General features: G+C 45.9%; 2 protein-coding genes across 3 annotated transcripts in view; both read right to left on the reverse strand.

Moving 5' to 3' along the window:
* Positions 1-21,539, reverse strand: part of LOC115651399 (zinc finger protein 501-like) — an 86,453-nt gene that overhangs the window by 13,588 nt on the left and 51,326 nt on the right. The window contains exon 6 of the mRNA XM_030562353.1: positions 2,568-4,023. Coding sequence (XP_030418213.1) covers positions 2,568-4,023 — 1,456 coding nt within the window. The remainder of the gene's footprint in view (positions 1-2,567; positions 4,024-21,539) is intronic.
* On the reverse strand, positions 9,382-19,589 carry LOC115651408 (zinc finger protein 436-like). Of its 2 annotated transcripts, XM_030562384.1 has the most exons (6): positions 18,825-19,588; positions 14,433-14,574; positions 14,151-14,242; positions 13,781-13,907; positions 13,446-13,559; positions 9,382-13,065 (listed from the first exon to the last, which is right to left on the reverse strand). In XM_030562384.1, exons 2-6 carry the CDS (start codon positions 14,533-14,535, stop codon positions 11,522-11,524), a joined length of 1,980 nt encoding a protein of 659 aa, XP_030418244.1. In that variant the 5' UTR covers positions 14,536-14,574; positions 18,825-19,588; the 3' UTR covers positions 9,382-11,521. The 2 variants fall into 2 exon arrangements, with proteins under 2 accessions (XP_030418244.1, XP_030418246.1); XM_030562386.1 differs by lacking the exon at positions 13,446-13,559 and having other exon boundaries at positions 18,825-19,589.

Consider the following 21,539-nt stretch of genomic DNA (forward strand, 5'->3'; position numbering starts at 1 on the left):
GTTGTGAGGGGAATGCAAGAGTCAGGACTGGGTGTGCAGGATCTTGGAGGGAGTTAGGGTGCAGAAGGGAGCTCAGGGTTGGGGCAGGAGGTTGGGGTGTGGAGCGCTTACCTGGACAGCTCCCATTTGGTGTGAGAAGTGCAGGTGGGAATGTGGCGGGAGTGGTGCAGGAGCTCCCATTTGGTGCTCGGGGTGGGGATGTGGGGGGCTGCAAGAGGTGAGGCCAGCTAACAATAATTTACAAAAGGGGGGGGGGAGGGATAGAAGAGAGAAATAAATCTGCAGGGGAGAGTGAGGCAATTTATACAGATCCAGATTGGGGAAGGGCGTATTTCAGTGAGAAAGAAGGATTCAGCAAATGGCTGTGCAGAGAACTGCAATTCCCTGTTCATTTCTCACAGGGTAACTTAAGCAAAAGCAACCAGCATAGACTGTCTACATCACACAGATGCTCACTGTCATAAGATTCAGTCCCAGTCCAAGGGAGGTATAAATTATTATGCATCAAGTAAATGTTTTGTCTTCATAGTCCTTCCTAGCGGATAGAGGTGTTGGTTTCACTGTGGATCTGGGTAATCACATACCACTGGTATTGGTAATTCCAGGTGCAGTTTTATAGACCTTGACTTCTTATATACTCAGTGGAGGAGGCAGAAGTCTTAAGGAAAAAGCAGCCTCAAAAATTGTTTCCAGTAAAACAGACCAAGCAAAGAACATCTTCCTTCTATCTTAAGTACAGACATTGGGGGTGGAGCAGAATAAGGACCAGTCTATGCCTTGAAGTGTAAAAGAAAGGATCGGTCTCCAGGTTGCTGACCAGAAGAAAGTCCATACATATCTTAGCTTCTGTTGCTGTGGCAAAACTATGGCATTATCCTTCAACCTTAATCTGAAATGTGGCCGGAAATGAAATGTAGTACAGCATCAGCCTTGTATGTTCATTTCCATGGCCTTATTGAACTGTCTGGTGCCACATTTTAAAAACTTCATTATTAAAATATGAGGAAAGGTTGTGGTCTCACATCTGCTGTGGGCTTCGGGGCTAAGAAACGGTGCTCCCTCTCAATTTCAAAATCAGTTCCCGAAGGGAGTTTTAAGAATTCAGGCAGCCTTATTTAGGAATTCAATAGACTCAAAGCTCTCCAGAAAGGAAACCAAAATTATATCTTGTTCTGCCCTGCTGCTAGTCCACTTTCTCCTGTAGGACTCTAATTCTCTGCATCTGCTGATTTGAGGAGGCGTTACTGGCTGTTACAGAGTCCTCCAATGCAGACACATGGGCCTCAACTTGCCCCACTCTCCTTCGTAGGCTTGTTTGAGAAGCTGCAGTGGTCTTTTTCACATCAGCAATATCTGCTGACATTGTTCTTCAGAGAGTTAATTCTTCCAAGATCTGTTCAGGATTCTATCTGGAGCTTCTTCGTACATCTTCATATGACATGAGCTCTCTAATAGCGTTTGCTTTTTGCAGGCCTGCTTCATTACTGGAGAAGAGGAAAGGTCCAAACTCTTATCCAAGGATCCCTTAGCAGATGGTGCATTGATATCAATCTAAATTAACTACATTCGTAGTAGGATTGCTGTTATTTTGAACAGATTCTGCGGGGTTTAGCGAGGCGCAAGGAGTTTGGCGCTCAGGCAGCCTACCTCCCCTGTTGGCTCCCCCTGGACTCCTCCTGGAAACAATATATTTTATGAAAGTGAGTTTATTTTTAGTCAATAGTGCTACTAGCCAGCAAGGGTATGTCTACTCTACACAGCGAGGGGCAGCCCGCAGCAGCAAGTCTCAGAGTGTGGGTCAACAGACTTGACCTTGAATTACTGTGCTAAAAAGAGCTGTGTAGACACTGCAGCTCGGGCTGGGACTCTAGGCTGATTAGCCAGGTCTCACAGCTATTTTTAGCACCACAGTGTGAGCTCCGCAAGCCCAAGTGTGTCCACTCGGGCGCTGAGACTTACTGAGCCCAAGCTCCAGCCCGTGCTGGAACATCTCACAGCCATTGTTAACACTGTAGAGCGAGCCCAAGTCCGCTGACCTGGGCTCTGAGACTTACTGCAAGTATTCCTCTTCCTGCAACATCCCAGTTATTAAATGACCCATATCTCCATTACCAGGCACTCTCTGCTCTAGGCTCCTGCCACTGTGCCCTTATGATCAGTCTCCCACAAAATTCAACTCCATTAATTTGCAATTCCCACAAATCCCCCCACCCCTGCCAAAGGATCTGTTCCTACCTTCACCAGCTCCTTTCCCCTCCTGAATCTTGTATCTGCCATCATAAATAAGCCAATACTTCCTGCCCATCCTTCTCTCACCTTGTACTTAAGTGTCCCTCGCCAAGCAAAGAAAGCACCACACCACTGTTTTATATCACATGTGGAGTCCTCGTTGCACTGCTAGAGCTAATGTAATCTGAAGTTACACATGCTGAATTGGGTTTCTTTTTCACATGGAGGTTTACCAAGGTATAACAAGCTTTTGTGTTTGATTGACGCTTTCCCCACATTCAGAACATTTGTGAGGTCTCTCTCCCTGGTGCGCTGACTGTTGCTGGGTAGGGGTGAACTTCTGATGGAAGCTTTTCCCACAGTCAGTGCATCTGTGAGGTCTCGCTTCGTGATGCATTAACCGATGCTGGGAAAGAGAGAACTTCTGACGAAAGCTTTTTTCACAGTGAGGACATTTATAGGGCCTCTCCCCAGTATCGGTCCTCAGGTGCTTAGTCAGAGTTGATCTCTGCCTGAAGCCTTGCCCACATTCAGTGCATTTATGAGGTTTTTCCCCCGTGTGGGTTCTACAGTGAGTGGAAAGGTCTCCTTTCAGTCTAAAGCTTTTGTCACAGTCAGGACACTGATAGGGTTTCTCTCCTGTGTGGATTCTCTTATGCAGAGCAAGGTACGAGCTCTCTCTGAAGCTCTTCCCACAGTCAGTGCAGCTATAGGGTTTCTCCTCTTTGTGCGTCCGTAGGTGTTTAGTGAGTGTCGACTTCCGTCCAAAGCTACTCCCACAGTCAGCACATACATAAGGTTTCTCTCCCGTGTGGCTTTTTTGATGCCTTCGGAGGTGTGAGTTCTGGCGGTAGCTTTTCCCACACTCAGCACAGCTGTAACGTTTCTCATCCCGGTGGGTTTTCTCATGCAGATCAAGGGCTGAGCTGCTGCTAAAGCTTCTCTTACTTTTACTTTGTGTGTTCAGCTGTGCTCCCACCTTGGTTCCCTGGTAGGCGATGGTGCGGTTCAATTTCTTAGAACTTCCTTCGCATACATCAGATTCACTGTCTTTTCCCCCTGCAGGGTAAGCTCGCTGCTGTCCTCTCCTTCCTCGACTCTTACCAGCATCTGCCCGTTCACATCTCTGAGATGCCTCATGAGGCTTCGCACCCACTGGTTTTTTCTGTTGAGGATGCTCATCCTTGTTCTCACTCACAATCCCTCTGTGCATCTCTTTGTTGTGGATTCTCTGATGCTCAATAAGTCTCTTTCTCAGGATAAATTGCTGGCCGCAGTCTGGACTCTTATGAGGTCTCTCCAATATCTGGACTGCATAACGATGAAGAACAAGGCTTGTCTTGTGTCTGAAGCTTTTCCCGCATTCATTACATTTATAGGGTCTCTCCCCTGTGTGACTTCTCAGATGTATCTGAAGGCACTGTTGTTGAGAAAAGCTTTGGCCACATTCATTACACTTGTAGGCACCCTTTCCTGCACAAGTTTGCTGACAATGCTGAACGAGGAGCAAGCATTTATTGAAACTTTCGCCAGGTTCAGTACCTGTGTTTGGGCTCTCCCTCGTGCAGGCTGTCTGGGGAGTGCTGGTGTCTTTGGATTTCTCTAAACTTCTTTTGCTATGAGGGGATTTACTCCTGCCTCGAGAGTCTTCCCAGAGCCTCTCTGTCCTGCACCGATTCTCACTGGCATCTCCCCACTTAAGGCAACAGTGTCTCCCTGAGAACACTCTTTGTGATTCTGCTCCCGTAGATACTTTCTGGGCTTTTCCCTCCTTCTCACACACCGTCCTAGCACCTGGTGGGAGAAAGAGAGAATCCAGGTGTGACTCATTGCCCGTGCTGGGTGCAGATGGGGCAGCAAAGGGATTTGTCTCTGATCAGAAAACCTGATGGACAGGAAGCAAATTTCCCTAATATTCCCCTAGAGGAATGAGGAGAGGCCAGTTCTGACTCAAAGTCCCATCTGAACCTTAAGAAAAAGGCTGGGGAAGGAAAAGGCTTCAGGGTCAGGCAGGACAAGGGGGTGCCAGGAGTGACTCCTGCCCTGAGGACAGGACACAATAGAGAGTGAGATGAGATAAGACAGAACAGGAGCAGCCCTTAGTGGGTTTGCTGATATCCCAGCTTTTCCCTCAGGCCCAGATGGTTTCCTGATTGGTGTCCCTCATTCCTCACCAGCGCTAGAGCCTCCTGCATTCTTCTTTTCCTCAGAGCGCTGGAGATCTGGAAACCACGGCTCTTCCCCTCGCTCCATCTGGGACAGCACATCTGGCTTAGCGATCGGAAATCCTGCTCATAGGAAAGAGGTACATGCATCACAACGGGTCAAGTATTTCTCGATCATTTAACAACAAAGAACAGCAAAGAAAATCTTGGAATGAAGGGGAAAGACACAATCCATATAGGCTTCAGTATCCCCTTTCTGCAAGCAGATTGTCTGGTGGGAAATGGGCTGTGTTCTTTATAGGAGATTTAGGCCATGTCTGCACTATGGGGACTAGAGCAACTGCTCACCCAACGAGAGGAGAGTCTCATAATTCTCCTGCATGACATCTCTGTAGAGTTCCTTCTGCTTTTCATCCAAAAGAGCCCATTCGTCTTCAGAGAAGTACACGGCCACCTCCTCAAACGTCACTGGCATCTGTAATGACATGAGTCCCCCACTCAGCACGTGCCTGCTCTGGCCACAATTTCACCACTCAGATACAAGCTGAGCAGCAAAGGACAAAGCCATCACTGTCAATCCAGCATTTTGTGGGGGAGGAACCCCCTTTCCCAACCTCCTCCACACAGCAAGAGATGCCAGACTCAGCCTGCCCACAAATCTCCCTATCCCTCCAGAACTCAGCCCCAACACAGACCACTGAAGCAAGCACCATTTCACAACTCACCATAAAGCCAAACCTACAGAGCGAGGCCACTATATCCTGGTCTCCTTCATTCTCCTTAGCATAAGGAACAAAAAAATAAGGTGCAGGAAGATCTAAAGAATGATAGAGATACCATTAGATGCATCCACACACACACACATGCTCCTGGACCTCACAACTCTACTAGGAACAGGGATTCACCCAGCCTCCACGTGCCAATAGACAGCCAAATGCTGTTCCAATTATTTCATACAGGCTGCCTTGGGGACTCCCCTCCCTGCTGTACTATCCATGCTCCCCAACATCACATGCATCTCCACACACAACTTATTACCTAGTTGCCATGAATACTGCAGCTTCTCTCTGAGGTCACAGCTCAGTTGTGGTCCTGGGTGGTGGAACCTCTGTGACCTTGAGCTGGACAGGGGCTCCATCATCTCAGAAATCCCTTCTTTTCCGATCACACAAAGTGAAACCTGGGAAACATATATGTTGTTAGCTCTGTGTGAGGGACAAAGGTAGCATCTATGGGGCAGTGACAAGTGGCTCTCAGATTCTCTACTAAACAGAGTTATTGAAGGCCAACGGGCCTGCCAAACATATGAAAGGGGCTCTGTGTCCCCCCACATTTCTATCTTCCAGTTTTCACCACTATCAGTTAGGTTCTGCCCATTGAGGACTAGAAGAGATCCCTCAATTTTATATTTCTTCTTGTAGCCGTCTGCCCAAACCAAACCTTCTTCCTTCCTGGGAAGATTTCTTCTTCCTAGTGAATCTTTTCTGGACTCAGGTGATGTTACCTCAATTCTGCCTTTTATTTGACTGGTCATGGCACCTAGGAATATCAGATCACAACTGCACTACTGCAGGTAGTTGGCTCTTTTTATTGAACGTTATTATTATTTATTTGTGTTACATTAGAGCTCAGGACTCTTAATCATGGGGCAAGACCCCATTGTATCAGGCACTGAAAAAGGACAGAACAAAAAGACAGTCTGTACCCCAAAGAGCTTCCCTTGTAACATAATCCCTTTACATTTCAGGGGCATCACTCAAAGGGGTATCCAATTTTCTCATCAGTATGAATTCACAGAATTTTATTTAATGGCAACCTTTTTGTTTGAACTTGTACCAGATCCAGATTTAACTGTTCCTTTTTCAAGACCCTTAAGGAATTTGAAATGTAAAGTATTGCATCAGGCTTTCATTTCAACGATATGCCTTATTCCATTTTCCTTTAGCTGTAGAGAGTATTCAAGAGGGAGGAGGAGGGAACCCTGACAAACAGTCTTTTTGATGTTCTTATGGAGGGTAACAACATTCCTTTTTGGGGGGTAAGGAGAAGAAGTTAGTTGAAATGGGCTGGAGCTGGTGCTTCTGTTGTTAAAGTCTGATCTCGTTTCTGTGAAGACAAAACGAGACACATGCGCAGAAAAAGGGAGAGGAAAGAACAGCAAAGACAGAAAATGCAGTTCTGTCTCGCAAGCTGACTCGCAACCCCACTGTTGTAGAAACAGGGGGAGAAAAAGTACTTGGTTGTATTGTAAGGTTTGCAAGTTCCTCCTCCCAAAATTGGGATTTTCAAATCTTATTTGATCAGATGCTACAAGAGTCATATTTGAACCTTTCCAATGCTAACAAAGTTAAGAACTTACAACTCATTGGATTCGTACCTATAACAAACTTAAAACTGGTGTTGGTCTCAGTCTTCAGATTTTTAGAAACAGACTAGCTCGTCACATTTTTTGCTTGAAGTCTAGATTGGGCAAATATTGAAGAAAATCTCCCCCCCACATTGCCCTACCCCTCTTGACTTTTTAAAGCTGCACATTTACATAAACAGTGAAAATGTCATACACAAGTGGTTAAACTTGCTGACTAGCAGAAATTTTAGCCCTTGTGTCATTTTTACCCCTGTGTATTGCCTCCCTTTAAAAAGAAGCAGCCAGCTAATGTTCTTTGGAACCAATTTTGCATCCTAGAGCCATTTGCTACACCCAAAAGGTAGTAAAGTACCCTGGCATTTTAATCGCTGACAGACCTTGCCTATCAACATATCATGGCCACTGAGGCAATTTAGCCCATCCCAGAGCCTGGGAGATGGAGCCTCTGCCATGTGACCCAAGCCCGTGGCCAGAGGAGACAGTAGGGACCAGGGATGATGCGGAGCAGTGGTGAGCCCAGGACCAGTTGATGGAACCTGCCACCACATGGCTGGAGCCCAAAGACCCCTGTCTGGAGTCAGCCACCTGTCACTGCAGGGCTGAAGTTCGAAGCTCAAGCCCCACCATCCCTAGGAAGGTAGGGAACTCACACCAGCTGCCTGTTCCTCTGGCATTTCTGGCACCAGAAGGGGGCAGGGTCCAATCCCTGGGGGGGGCTTGGTGGGGAGTCAGTGCTTCACTCCCCTTACCCCAATGACCGCCTTAAGAAAAGACCCTGGTGGCCCCATCTGAAAAACACTGGTGTAGCTAAGGTCATTTGAGGAGGTGGGGAAGCCATGCCAGCCAACCTCCTACTGGCCAATGCTCTGTGGTGGAGACAATCGCAGTGTTTCAGTTATTAGGGCAGTTGTCCTATTTCCCTGGTCAGCAGCAGAATTAAAAATTAACAGTGTGAGGTTAATGTTCCATATGGCCTAAATGGATCAACGTCTTCCGTTCTTTTCTCATGTTATTCCTGGGTACTGTTAGACGGGCTTTTTAAAAAAGCATAACTTTGATTTAGGAGACCAGAATCTGAGCTTTTCATTTTTCATGCTGTGATGGTTTTACAGTTTATAATGATTGCACTGAACATCAGCCATTGCATCTGTCAAACTATTTGGGTTGGGGGTGAGATTTCTTACCAATATAATGATCTCCTCATAGGGATACAGTGATCCCAGGACGGAGAGGCCGTATATCAGTGCAGCTTATTCCCTTTCCTATATAAGTCCTTTTGTAATAAAATAATTATATCCACGTGCTGGTCTGGTATATTGGGGGTGGGGACACTGTATGCTTTAAATACACCGGTATTGTTAAAGCAGGACACCTTGTGTGTGTGCACAAGGCCTTTTGGGATTACCAAGGCTTTTTTAAAAGTGCTGTTTCTCCGGAGAGTTGCTGGCTGGGCTACAGGGGCCCCGCCCGGGCTCTGGCTGCACAGAGCTCCCCTCTTTGCACCCCAGAAACTGGCTGGGTGGGGAGGACCCTGCAAGGCTCAGCTGCACACACACACACACAGCCCCCCGGGAACCCAGCTGGGCTCAGGCTCTGACCCCTTGTCGCGGGCACCACTCGCTCTGCTGCCGCTGCAGGGGCAGGTTCCCTCCCCGCGCTCTGCCCCAGGCCCCGGACTCACCGCCCCGCGGGGGACGGACGCGATCTCCCGGGTTTGTCCCAGCACCGACCCGGGAGTCCCGCCCGGGCGCCGGGAGGTTCCCAACGAGCCGCTGAGAGCGGGAAGTTCCGCCCGTGTGAACTTCCCCCCGCACCGGGCCCGGGCCCCGGGGGGGAATTGGGGGAGGGGCTTATTGAGGGGCCGCAGGTTTGTCTCACTGTGGGGACGGGTCCAAGTCCCGCCCCCACCGCCCTGCAAAATAAAGGGGCGGAGGCTGAGGGGTTTGCGGTGTGGGAGGGGCTCAGGGCTGGGGCAGGGGCAGGGGCAGGGGCAGGGGGTTGGGGGGAGGGCTGGGGATGAGGGATTTGGGGTGTGGGAGAGGCTAGGGCAGAGGGTTGGGGCATGGGGGGAAGAAGGCTGGGGATTAGGGGTGTGGGAGGGGCTAAGGCAGAGGATTGGGGTGCAAGGGTGAGGGCTGCAGAGTGGGGCTGGGGATGAGGAATTCTAGGTGCAGGAGAGGAGTTCAGGGCTGGGGCAGAGGGTTGCGGTGGGGGTGAGGGCTGGGGCTGGGGATGAGGAGTTTGAGGTACAGGCAGGCTGCCCTGGAGCTGGGGCCAGGGAAGATGACAGTCCCCCCAGCACTCTCCCCCCAAAGCAGTGAGCTCCAGAGGAGGGCCCCTGTCTCTCCCAGCAGCACACTCACCTGGCATTGTCACTGCACATGCTCCTAGGGGCTGGGCCCCTCTCTGGTCCAGGAAGAGCCCCCTGAAAAGAAAGGCATCTCTTCATTGATCTGTAGTCACTTCCCCTTCATGCCTCACACTTCTGGAACACTGTCCTCCATCCTTATGAAATCCAGTTGCTATGAGGCCTCATTCCCATTACAGCTAGAAATGTGATCTTGTAAGTGGTTTAAGTTGGTGGCTGGTTAAGTTTGTCATCAGTTAATGAGACCTCAGTTACCTCAGCTCAATCACTTTATTGATTAGCAATAAAACAGCATAATACAGAAAGGTCAGATGTTACCAATGTAGAGAACAGTCTTCCAGTCACCGTAGTTTACATATTTCTTATGTTGATAATCACGCAATAATTAGTCAATAATAAATGAATAGCTAACAATGGATAGGAATTTTAATTGTGATTATATGCTTAATGAATAGCCTTCTCTTAAATTTAGATTTGGTTAGCAAGTCAGCTTTGAACAAATTTATTAAACAGTCAAGACAGCACATACAGAGAGGCTTACAATTACCCACATCTGTGGAAGGCCTTCTCTGTAGCTGCAGACAGTCTGGATCCTGTCTGCAATGGTCTTAGTTTCTTATGATTTCTTGTGGTAGTTATACCCTGGTAACTCTTCTTAGTTCAACATTCCAACCCTTATCAATTTCCTCCTTTTGGTGTATACTTCTCCATATCTTAGGGCTTGTCTACACTATGGGGGTAAGTCAACCTAAATTACACAACTCCTGTAACATAGCTGGAGCTGATGTATCTGAGGTCGACTTACTGCGGTGTCTACCCCACACTGCATCGACGAGAGATGCTGTCCCGTCAACTTACCTTACACTTCTCATTCCAGTGGAGTACCAGAATTGACGGGACAGCGATCTGCGGTCGATTTAGCGGGTCTACTGGAGACCCGCTAAATCGATGCCCAGTGCATCAACTGCAGCAGCATCAATCCCCGGTAAGTGTATACATGCCCTTAGACTCTTACCTTAGTTCCCTTTTTCTTGTAATTTTCCAACTGTTTCAAAACTCACTGGTTATTCATTGTTTATGGCCTTTTTTGGCCATTTTTATGCATTACATATCTTGTGAATATGTTGCACTTAGTACAGTGCAAAAATATATTGTATAACATAAAATATGGGTTACTGCATTGTAAAACTCCATTCCTTGCTAGATGCTTTGCAATTAAGCAAAAGCTATCATGGGAATCTTGCCTCCAGGCAAGCTGTAAAATCTTTCCTGACCTATCTTTAAGTGTCAACACCTGCGCCTGTTCCACTTTGCTTATCCTGACACACATACCCCAGTTGTTTACAACCTAGTTACTTCCTTGTTCTGTTAGTACCACTCCATATCCCTTACTCAGCAAAACATCTAGGACTTGGAATTAATGGCTAAATCATCTGCAAACAGATCAGTCTCAGTACATCTCCAGTCCTTATTTCACCAGCAAGCATAGCAATCGGTCACAAATATCCTTTATAGGCTTTGCAGCTATGCAAAATGTTAGGGGACTTTGGCTCATAAGCTAACAAATCACACTAAGGCTTAACCGACTGTAAGTTAATTGGAGCATTTTCTGTTTTCCACTTCATACCCTGCAATCTGCCCAACTGTGGTTTGTAGGAGTAAAATGGGAAACATTTTGGGTAGCTCTTCCATAGAGGAGTGCAGAGTGATCCAGTTCACTGTGAATCAGTGACTTGGTCTCTTCATTATTTACCAAGCCCCTGGATTAGAGTGTCATCTGCAGACTTTATCAGTCGTCATTTTATGTTTTTTTCCAGGTCATTGATAAAAATGTTACATAGCAGAGGATCAAGAATGGATCTCTGCAGGACCACACTAGAAATATACCTGCTCAAGAGGATTCCCTGTTTAGTTACATATTGAGACATCTCAGTTCGCCAGGTTTTAATCCATTTGTAGAGTGCCATGTTAAAATACCCGTGTCTTCACAATGTGCGGAGGATGTCATTTTGTGCTACAAAATAGCATCCTCCCTGTGTGTTCAGGGGCCAGGTGGAATTGTCCCACTGGCACAGCCAGTCAGGACTCACATGGGAATGCAATCTATGCATTGCATCCATAGATGGCATGCCACTGCTCAACTGCCAAAGTTCAACTCCACTGCCTTGAAATTCCCACTAACCACCCCCAAAACCCATCGAAAGACCAGTTCCTCTCTTCATCAGCTTTGTCCCACTCCAATCATCATAAACAGGGCGATACTACTCACCCACCCTCCTTAAGCCTTGTACTTTAGAATATGTACGGATGGAGATTGTCTCACCAGAATAATAATAAAAAAAAAACAACCCACCACTCCACTGTTTTCTACCACTGCAATTATAGATCTGTTTAATCTGAAGCTACATTTGTTGTATGGAGTTGCTTTCTCAAGTGCAGTTTGGCCAAGTGTTGAACAAGGTTTGGTTTGTGATTGAAGCCTTTCCCGCATTCCATACATGTGTGAGGCCACCCTTCCCGGTGCGTTAACCGATGCTGGGAAAGGGAGAACTTCTGACGAAAACTTTTTTCACAGTGAGGACATTTATAGGGCCTCTCCCCAGTATCGGTCCTCAGGTGCTTAGTCAGAGTAGATTTCCGCCTGAAGCCTTGCCCGCATTCAGTGCATTTATGAGGTTTTTCCCCCGTGTGGGTTTTACAGTGACTGGAAAGGTCCCCTTTCCGCCTGAAGCTTTTGCCACAGTCAGGACACTGATAGGGTTTCTCTCCTGTGTGGATTCTCTTATGCAGAGCAAGGTACGAGCTCTCTCTGAAGCTTCTCCCACAGTCAGTGCAGCTATAGGGTTTCTCCTCTTTATGCGTCCGTAGGTGTTTACTGAGTGTCGACTTCCGTCCAAAGCTACTCCCACAGTCAGCACATACATAAGGTTTCTCTCCCGTGTGGCTTTTTTGATGCCTTCGGAGGTGTGAGTTCTGGCGGTAGCTTTTCCCACACTCAGCACAGCTGTAACGTTTCTCATCCCGGTGGGTTTTCTCATGCAGATCAAGGGCTGAGCTGCTGCTAAAGCTTCTCTTACTTTTACTTTGTGTGTTCAGTTGTGCTCCCACCTTGGTTTCCTGGTAGGCGATGGTGCGGTTCAATTTCTTAGAACTTCCTTCGCATACAACAGATTCACTGTCTTTTCCCCCTGCAGGGTAAGCTGGCTGCTGTCCTCTCCTTCTTCTACTCTTAGCAGCATCTGCCCGTTCGCACCTCTGAGATGCCTCATGAGGCTCCGCTCCCACTGGCTTTTTCTGTTGAGGATGCTCATCCTTGTTCTCACTCACAATCCCCCTGTTAAACCCCCTGTGCATCTCTTTGTTGTGGATTCTCTGATGCTCAATAAGTCTCTTTCTCAGGATAAATTGCTGGCCGCACACTGGACACTTATGGGGTCCCTCTGACTTGTGGACTACGTAACGATGAAGAACAAGGCTTGTCTTGTGTCTGAAGCTTTTCCCGCATTCATTACATTTATAGGGTCTCTCCCCTGTGTGACTTCTCAGATGTATCTGAAAGCACTGTTGTTGAGAAAAGCTTTGGCCACATTCATTACACTTGTAGGCAGCCTTTCCTGCACAAGTTTGCTGACAATGCTGAACGAGGAGCGAGCATTTATTGAAACTTTCGCCAGGTTCAGTACCTGTGTTTGGGCTCTCCCCCGTGCAGGCTGTCTGGTGGGTGCTGGTCTCTTCGGATTTCTCTAAACTTCTTTTGCTAGGAGGGGATTTACTCCTGCTTGGAGGGTCTTCCCAGAGCCTCTCTGTCCTGCCCTGATGCTCACTGGCATCTCCCCTCTCAAGGCAACAGTGTCTCCCTGAGTACATCCTCTGTGGTTCTGCTTCTGTAGATACTTTCTGGGCTTTTCCCTCCTTCTCACTCACCGTCCCAGCACCTGGTGGGAGAAAGAGAGAATCCAGGTGTGATTCATTGCCCGTGCTGGGTGCAGAGGGGGCAGCAAAGGGATTTGTCTCTGATAAGAAAACTTGATGGACAGAAAGCAAATTTCCCTAATATTCCCCGAGAGGAATGAGGAGGGGCCAGTTCTGACTCAAAGTCCCATCTGAACCTTAAGAAAAAGTCTGGGGGAGGAAAAGGCTTCAGGGTCAGGCAGGACAAGTGGATGCCAGGAGTGACTCCTGCCCTGAGGATACGACATAATACAGAGTGAGATGAGATGAAACAGAATAGGAGTAGGCCTTAGTGGGTTTGCTGATATCCCAGCTTTTCCCTCAGGCCCAGATGGTTTCCTGATTGGTGTCCCTCATTCCTCACCAGTGCTAGTGGCTCTTGCATTCTTCCTTTCCTCAGAGCGCTGGAGATCTGGGAACCACGGCTCTTCCTCTCGCTCCATTTGGGACAGCACATCTGGTTTAGCGATCAGAAATCCTGCTCATTGGAAAGAGGTACATGCATCACAACGGGTCAAGTATTTCTCGATCATTTAACAACAAAGAACAGCAAAGAAAATCTTGGAATGAAGGGGAAAGACACAATCCATATAGGCTTCAGTATCCCCTTTCGGCAGACTGTCTGGTGGGAAATGAGCTGTGTTCCTTATAGGAGATTTAGGCCAAGTCTACACTATGGGGACTAGAGCAACTGCTCACCCAACGAGAGGAGAGTCTCGTAATTCTCCTGCATGACATCTCTGTAGAGTTCCTTCTGCTTTTCATCCAAAAGAGCCCATTCGTCTTCAGAGAAGTACACGGCCACCTCCTCAAACGCCACTGGCATCTGAAATGACATGAGTCCCCCACTCAGCACCTGCCAGCTCTGGCCACAATCTCACCATTCAGACACAAGCTGAGCAGCAAAGGGCAAAGCCATCACTGTCAATGCAGCGTTATGGCGGGGGAGGAACCCCCTTTTCCCACCTCCTCCACACAGCAAGAGATGCCAGACTCAGCCCGCCCACAAATCTCCCCATCCCTCCAGAATTCAGCCCCAACTCAGGCCACTGAAACGAGCACAACTCACCATAAAGCCAAACCTACAGAGCAAGGCCACTATATCGTGGTCTCCTTCATTCTCCTTATCATAAGGAACAAACAAATAAGGTGCAGGAAGATCTAAAGAATGATAAAGATACCGTTAGAGGGACCCACACAGACACATATGCTCCTGGACCTCACCCAGCCTCCCCCCACCCAGCCAAATGCTGTTCCAATGATTTCATACAGGCTGCCTTTGGGACTCCCCTCCCTGCTGTACTATCCATGCTCCCCAACATCACATGCATCTCCACACACAACTTATTACCTAGTTGCCGTGAATACTGCAGCTTCTCTCTGAGGTCACAGCTCAGTTGTGGTCCTGGGTGATGGAACCTCTGTGACCTTGAGCTGGACAGGGGCTCCATCATCTCAGAAATCCCTTCTCTTCCGATCACACAAAGTGAGATCTGGGAAACATATATGTTGTTAGCTCTGTGTGAGGGACAAAGGTAGCATCTATGGGGCAGTGACAAGTGGCTCTCAGATTCTCTACTAAACAGAGTTATTGAAAGCCGATGGGCCTGCCAAGCATATAAAAGGGGCTCTGTGTCCCCCTACATTTCTATCTTCCAGTTTTCACCAATATCAGTTGCGTTCTGCACATTGATGACTAGAAGAGATCCCTCAATTTTGTATTTCTTCTTGTAGCCTTCTGCCCAAACCAAACCTTCTTCCTTCCTGGGAAGATTTCTTCTTCCTAGTAAACCTTTTCTGATCTCAGGTGATGTTACCTCAATTCTGCCTTTTATTTGACTGGTCATGGCACCTAGAAATATCAGATCACAATTGCACTACTGCAGGTAGTTGGCTCTTTTTATTCTTTTTAATGAACATTATTATTATTTATTTGTGCAGGGCCTGTTCTAGCCATTTCACTGCTCCAAGCACGGCGGCACACCGCGAGGGGGCGCTCTGCCACTCACCGGTCCCATGGCTCCGGTGGACCTCCCGCAGGCATCCCTGTGGAGGGTCCGCAGGGACGCCTGCAGGAGGTCCACCGGAGCCGCCTGCCGCCCTCCCGGCAACCGGCAGAGCGCCCCCCACGGCATGCCGCCTGAAGCATGCGCTTGGCGCACTGGGGCCTGGAGCCAGCCCTGTATTTGTGTTATCTTAGAGCTCAGGACTCTTAATCATGGGGCAAGATCCCATTGTATCAGGCACTGAAAAAGGACAGAACCAAAAGACAGTCTGTACCCCAAAGAGCTTCCCTTGTAACATAATCCCTCTACACTTCTGGGGAATCACTCAAAGGTTTTACAATTTTCTCATCAGTAGGAATTCACAGAATTTTATTTAATGGCAACCTTTTTGTTTGAACTTGTATCAGATCCAGATTTAACTGTTCCTTTTTCAAGACCCTTACGGAATTTGAAATGTAAAGTATTACATCAAGCTTTCATTTCAACGATATGCCTTATTCCATTTTCCTTTAGCTGTAGAGAGTATTCAAGAGGGGGGAGGAGGGAACCCTGACAAGCAGTTTTTTTGATGTGCTTATGGAGGGTAACAACATTTCTTTTTGGGGAGAAAGGAGAAGAAGTTAGTTGAAATGGGCTGGAGCTGGTGCTTCTGTTGTTAAAGTTCTGATCTCATTTCTGTGAAGACAAAACGAGATAAATGCACAGAAAAAGGGAGAGGAAAGAACAGTAAAGACAGAAAATGCTGTTTTGTCTCGCATGCTGACTTGCAACCCCACCGTTGTAGAAATGGGGCAGAGGCGGGGTGTACTTGGTTGTATTGTAAGGTTTGCAAGTTCCTCATCCCAAAATTGGGATTTTCAAATCTTATTTGATTAGCTTATATGATTTACCTGTGTCCCGCTTCATGGTTCAAGATGTATTTGTCACATTCAGATCAAAAATGTTTTGACCCTCAAAACCGAGGGGACACTTTATTTTACATTGATCATCTGGACAAGGGTGCCTGTTTGCTAAGCCATCTCTTACTTAACGGGTAGTAATTTCCAAACCATCCTAGTATAACCAAGGTATGGAATAAATCTTTACAAATTCCCTTGGTGCTTTTGTCTGAAGACATTGGCCAGTGGGCAACAATCTTTAATTTCCCATTTCAGTTAGAGGGAAATTTAGATTACACTAAGGAGTTTAAAAGCAATGCTGTCTGTCACTCTCACTTCCATAGCCTCCTAGGGACTGTCAGGAAAGTAACGCTATGTCTACACTCCACAGACTATCCTGGAGCCCAGCATAGCCCCCTAGTGCAGATGCAATGTACACTGACAGAAGTGTTTCTGATGGCAAGTGAACACCTCCCCGAACAGCATTAGCTATGCCGCCAGCAGCGTTTTTCTTTCAGCACAGCTGTGTTCGCACTGGGGGTTTTGTCAGCATAGCCATGTTACTGAGAGTGTGTGGTTTTTCAGCCCCAACTGACATACCAATGCCGGCATAAGCTTTAAGTGGAGACCAGGCCTTAGGTCTTCTTTTAGAGTACAACCAACTTTTGGCTGCACATCCAGAAGTGTAGCTAGTGCTCTTGCTTTTTCACTGTTTCTTTTGCCTGGAAGCTGTTTACCTTAAACTAAACTTTATAGAAGCAAAACATAAAGGGATAGTTCCAATAAATAACCCCCCAATTCCTTGTTGAATGTAATTAATACTCCAATTGTATGGAGGTTAGACTGAGTTTGCATTCACAATTGGAATTGCCAAAGATAAAACTACTTAAGTATAACACAGGATCTTTTAATTTCTCACTTGCATTTCATAGAATTATAGAAATGTAGGGCTGGAAGGGGCCTCAAAGGGTCATCCAGTCCAGTCCCTTGCGCTGAGGAAGGACCAAATAAACCTCCTAGAACATCCGTGACAAGCGTTTGTCCAACCTGTTCTTATAAGCCAGCGACGATGGGGTTCTACAACTTCCCATGGAAGATTATTCCCCACGTAAATTCCCCTTCTAGCTAGAAATCTTTTCTTAACAGTATTGGACCCAGGACTGACCCCTGTGGACCCCACTGACCCCACTAGATTCACCCTCCCAGTTTGATAGCAAACAATTGACATTTACTCTGAGTAATTTTTACTCTTTGAATAATTTTTTCATCCACCTTATAGTAATTTCCTCCAAACCACATTTTCATAGTTTCCTCATGATAATGTTATCTGGGATTGTCAGAAGCCCAGCTAAAATTGAGATATGTCAATATTTATCCACTAGGCCAGTAACCTTCAGCCTGCTAAGTGCCATGGCAACAGCCAGCATTCAAACTTTTTAAACCTTTTACGAAACGTGCAGAAAAACAAACAAAAAAAAACCCAGTTAAGCCCTTTGAAATATGAAGTATAAAGCAAGGCTTTCATTTCAGCTGTACCCCTTATTCTATTTTCCTCTAGCTGTAGGAAGTTTTTAGTAAACGAGGGAGGAGGAAATTGTTCAGAAGTCTTTGGGTGGTGTTATGGAGGGTAACAACATTCTTTTTTGAGGGGGAAAGGAGAAGAAGTTAGAGGAAATGGGCTGGATCTGTTGTTTCTATTGTTCAAGTTTGATCTTGTTTCCTTGAAGACAGAACGAGACAAACGCACAGGAAAAGGAAGAGGAAAGAACAGCAAAGATAGAAAATGCAGTTCTGTCTCGCATGCTGACTCTTACTTGTAACCTGGCTCTTGGAGAAACAGAAAAATGGAAACGGCACTTGGTTGTACTGCAAGGTTTACAAATTCCTCATCCCAAAATTGGGATTTTCAGATCTTGTTTGGTTAGATGACATATGAACTGGTCTCATGTTAAGATAAAAACTTACAACTCACTTTATTTACACCTAAAACAATCTTAACAGTGCTGCTGTTCTCTGTCTGAAAAAGTTTAGAAACACACTAGCTCTTATCACATTTTGACTGAATGGCCAGAGTGGGTAAAGATCGAAAAACTCTCCCAATCCCATCCCACACCTCCTCCATATTATAAAACCCTCTGATTTTTCAAATAAGAACATTAGCAGATGGCTTTGCATGCCGAACCCAAACAAATTCAAACACACTTGGATAACAATTGCTAGTTTGCCAGCGTTTCCAGCTACTGAATATGTACATTAATCTTAACCAATTTGTGTCCATTGATTTCTGATCCCACACTCTTCCAGTTTATCAAACACAATCGTAACAGAATCCTAGAGTTACAGGATTTACAAATCTCATTTGATTAGATGCTATCAAAATCACAGATAAACCCTTCCCAGGTTAATAAAGCTAAGAACTTACAACTCACTTCATTTGTAGCTAAAAGAAATTTCAAACCGTGGCTGGGTGGAAAAGCTTCCCCCACTGATTTATGATCCCACACTCCTCTCATTTACCAGACATGAGTTTAACACAATCCTACAGTTAGATCAGCAGGCCTGTTTGTTCTGAGTAACCCAATCTGTCTGCCTCCCTTTTGTACCTTTTCTCATTAGTAATTTTTATAGGTGACTTGAACATTTTATAAAATTTTAGCCATTTTTTCACAATTGGGGTAGACCTATCTGGCCCCAGTTATTATAACAGGTGTACATGTAATGTAGTTTTTATTACCACAGTGCTTCGGAGGTGTACTCCTGGACCATGATCCCATTCTGCTAGGCACAGCAGTGTGAAATGCAAGTTTGGATGTAAATATCACTAGGCAGAATCATCACTAAAAGGAAATTAGTACATACAGTTTTCTTTCTCCAGCTATGAACTCCGACAGTTCTTCTATTGCTGAGTCTCTGGGTTGATGAAGTTTTTTCTTGGTGGTTTCTAGACACTGTGAAACAGAGAGATTCTAGTAGGGTAAAAATCTTCCGTAACTCAGGAAACACCTTTTCTACAAGGATCAGACGAAGTGGGTATTCATCCACGAAAGCTCGTGCTCAAAAACGTCTGTTGGTCTATAAGGTGCCACAGGATTCTTTGCTGCTTTTTCTACAAGGAATTCACTGCTTTTCAAATACAGTTGGTTTTCAACCAATAGCACCAAAGAAATTATATTTTCAGAGGCTTTCACAGGAAGCTGTGAGCTTAAAGCAAACTCTACTGCTCTGTGTCTGCAGCTGGAGGAAAAAAAGTTCCTACTTCATTCACAACAAAGCCCTGAGCTACTTCCGCTTTTTCAGTAAAAAATGATCATCAAACGAGGAGGGTTCTTTATAGCTCTTCTCCATTTTCAACCCGCCACACTGAAGAAATTATTCTGTTGAAGGAGTCCTCAGCAGGAAGCTTTTCACTTAAAGCAAACTCTACCACTCGGAGTCTGCTTGTTACAACAGGAACATGCTGGAGTAAGGAACTTCCCCTTCCTCCCCACCCCACAGGGGGGAAGAGCCCTGAGTTATTAACCCTTTTTCAGTAGTAAGCGATGATGAGATATGGAGGGCCTCTACAGCTTTCCAGCTTTTCGCTTTCAAAGCATGCGGTTGGCTAGTGTGGAAGGGAGATACACTGGCACTGAGAGAGAGACAAATCTTTTTGGGTTCACGTGGATTAAAGAGCTACCTTATTAGCAACTCTTTTGTAACTTTGTCATTTCTACAGTGTTATATTTTACATTGTTTTCATTCACTGTCACATTCTTAAAGTGTCCAGTTTTAGGTACCAAACTTAAGACAAATCGGAGAGGGGCCAGAGGACAGCAAAATAAATAAGTAAATAAAATGCGAAGAGAGTCAGAAAACCTGACCTATGAGGAAAGGTTAAAAAATCTGGAACGTTTAGTCTTGGGAAAAGAAACCGAGGGTGGACTTGATAATAGTCTTCAAATATGTTAAAGGCTCCTGTAAAGAGGATGGTGATCAATTGTTCTCCATGTCTACTGAAAACAGGAGAAGCAGCAATTGGCTTAATCTACAAGAGAGAATTAGATTTGATATTAGAAAAAACTTTCCAGTTATAAGGATAGTTAAGGCCTAAAACAGGTTACCTACAGAAGTTGCAGAATCCCCATCACTGGAGGTTTTAAAGAACAGGTTGCACAAACCCCAGTCAGGAACGGTCTAAGTTTACTTGGTCCTGCCTCAGCATGGGGGATGGATTCGATCAGTGGTTCTCCACTTGTGGTCTGTGACTCCTGGGGATCCACAGACTATGTTTAAGGGGTTCCCCAAAAGACTTAGACTGAAAACAGAAATCAACTATATGTAGAGACAATAGATTTCCAAAAGGTCTGCACCATTATTAGAAATCCCCAAAGGTGTCTTTAAATGAAAAAAGGTTGCGAAAAATGGGATTAGATAACCTCTTGAGGTCCCTCCCATCCCACTCCATTTCAGGGACTCCCTATAAACCTTTCCCAACATCAGGGGCCCAGTGTGACACCTCACTTCCACCTCTGCCATATGCCAGGGGATCTGTGTGCCTCTGTTCCCCATACCAGGGTCCCCCATTGTCCCCTGCATGTCCAGGGCTCTGTGTGCCCTCCATGCCTTCTAATTCTGCCCCACCATTCTTTCTTTTCCTTTGTCTGGATGATAAGTCATTCAGAGTGTTAACATTTAAACTCCATTGGCACATGCTAATGGGGGTGTTGTTATGCCGGAAGTGGTTAATGGCGGCCATTAACTGGTTCTTTGATCTATAGACAAGTTCAGAGTTTTTTAAAGTTAATGGGGCTGCTAAGCATATGCCAGGGTCTCCATGTATCCCCCATATTCCTCTTTCTACTTTTCTGATTTTCACCAAAGTGTATCAAGGCCTAGAACATTCCCAGAAATTGTCGAATTAATCAGATGTGGTGTTCAAAAGCTATTACAGACAAACAGAGAAAAGCCATCAAGTTGAGTGCAGGGTTTCATAAGTTGGGCCAAATATTTGATGTGTAGTGCTGATGCCTTAGTCTACACTGCAAAGTTTTGCCAGCATAGCTATATTGGCTAGGAGTGAGGGGAAAAAATCACACACACCCAGCCAACATAGATGAGATGGCACCCCCACCCCCAACAGAACAGTGCTTCTGAGAGTGTAGCTAGTGTTATTTGAGGAGATGGGGTAGACGCTTGCAAAAAAACTCCTCTTGTTGGTGTGCGCTGTGTCTCCACTCACAGGCTCACTGGCCAAGGCTCTCTGGTGGAGACAATCTCAATATGTCAGTTATAAGGGTAGTTGCCCTAGTTGCCTGGTCAGCGGCAGAAATGAAAAATAATTTTGTGAGGTTAATGTTCTTTATGGCCTAAATGGATCAGTTTATTCATACCTTTTCTCTTTTTAGTTCTATATATTGTTTTTTTACAGGCTTTTTTTTTTAAAAAAAAAGCTTACATTGAATTTAGAAGGATTGAGTCTTTGCTTTTCATTTTTTGTGTTGTGATGGTTTTAAAGTTTGCAATTATTTCATTGAACACCATGGTTAACTGCCATTTGGTTTGAGATAGCTTATTTCATGTGGGAAATTAGTCTGA

The sequence above is a fragment of the Gopherus evgoodei genome, chromosome 4 (genome assembly GCF_007399415.2).
Source record: "Gopherus evgoodei ecotype Sinaloan lineage chromosome 4, rGopEvg1_v1.p, whole genome shotgun sequence".
NCBI lineage: Eukaryota > Metazoa > Chordata > Testudines > Testudinidae > Gopherus > Gopherus evgoodei.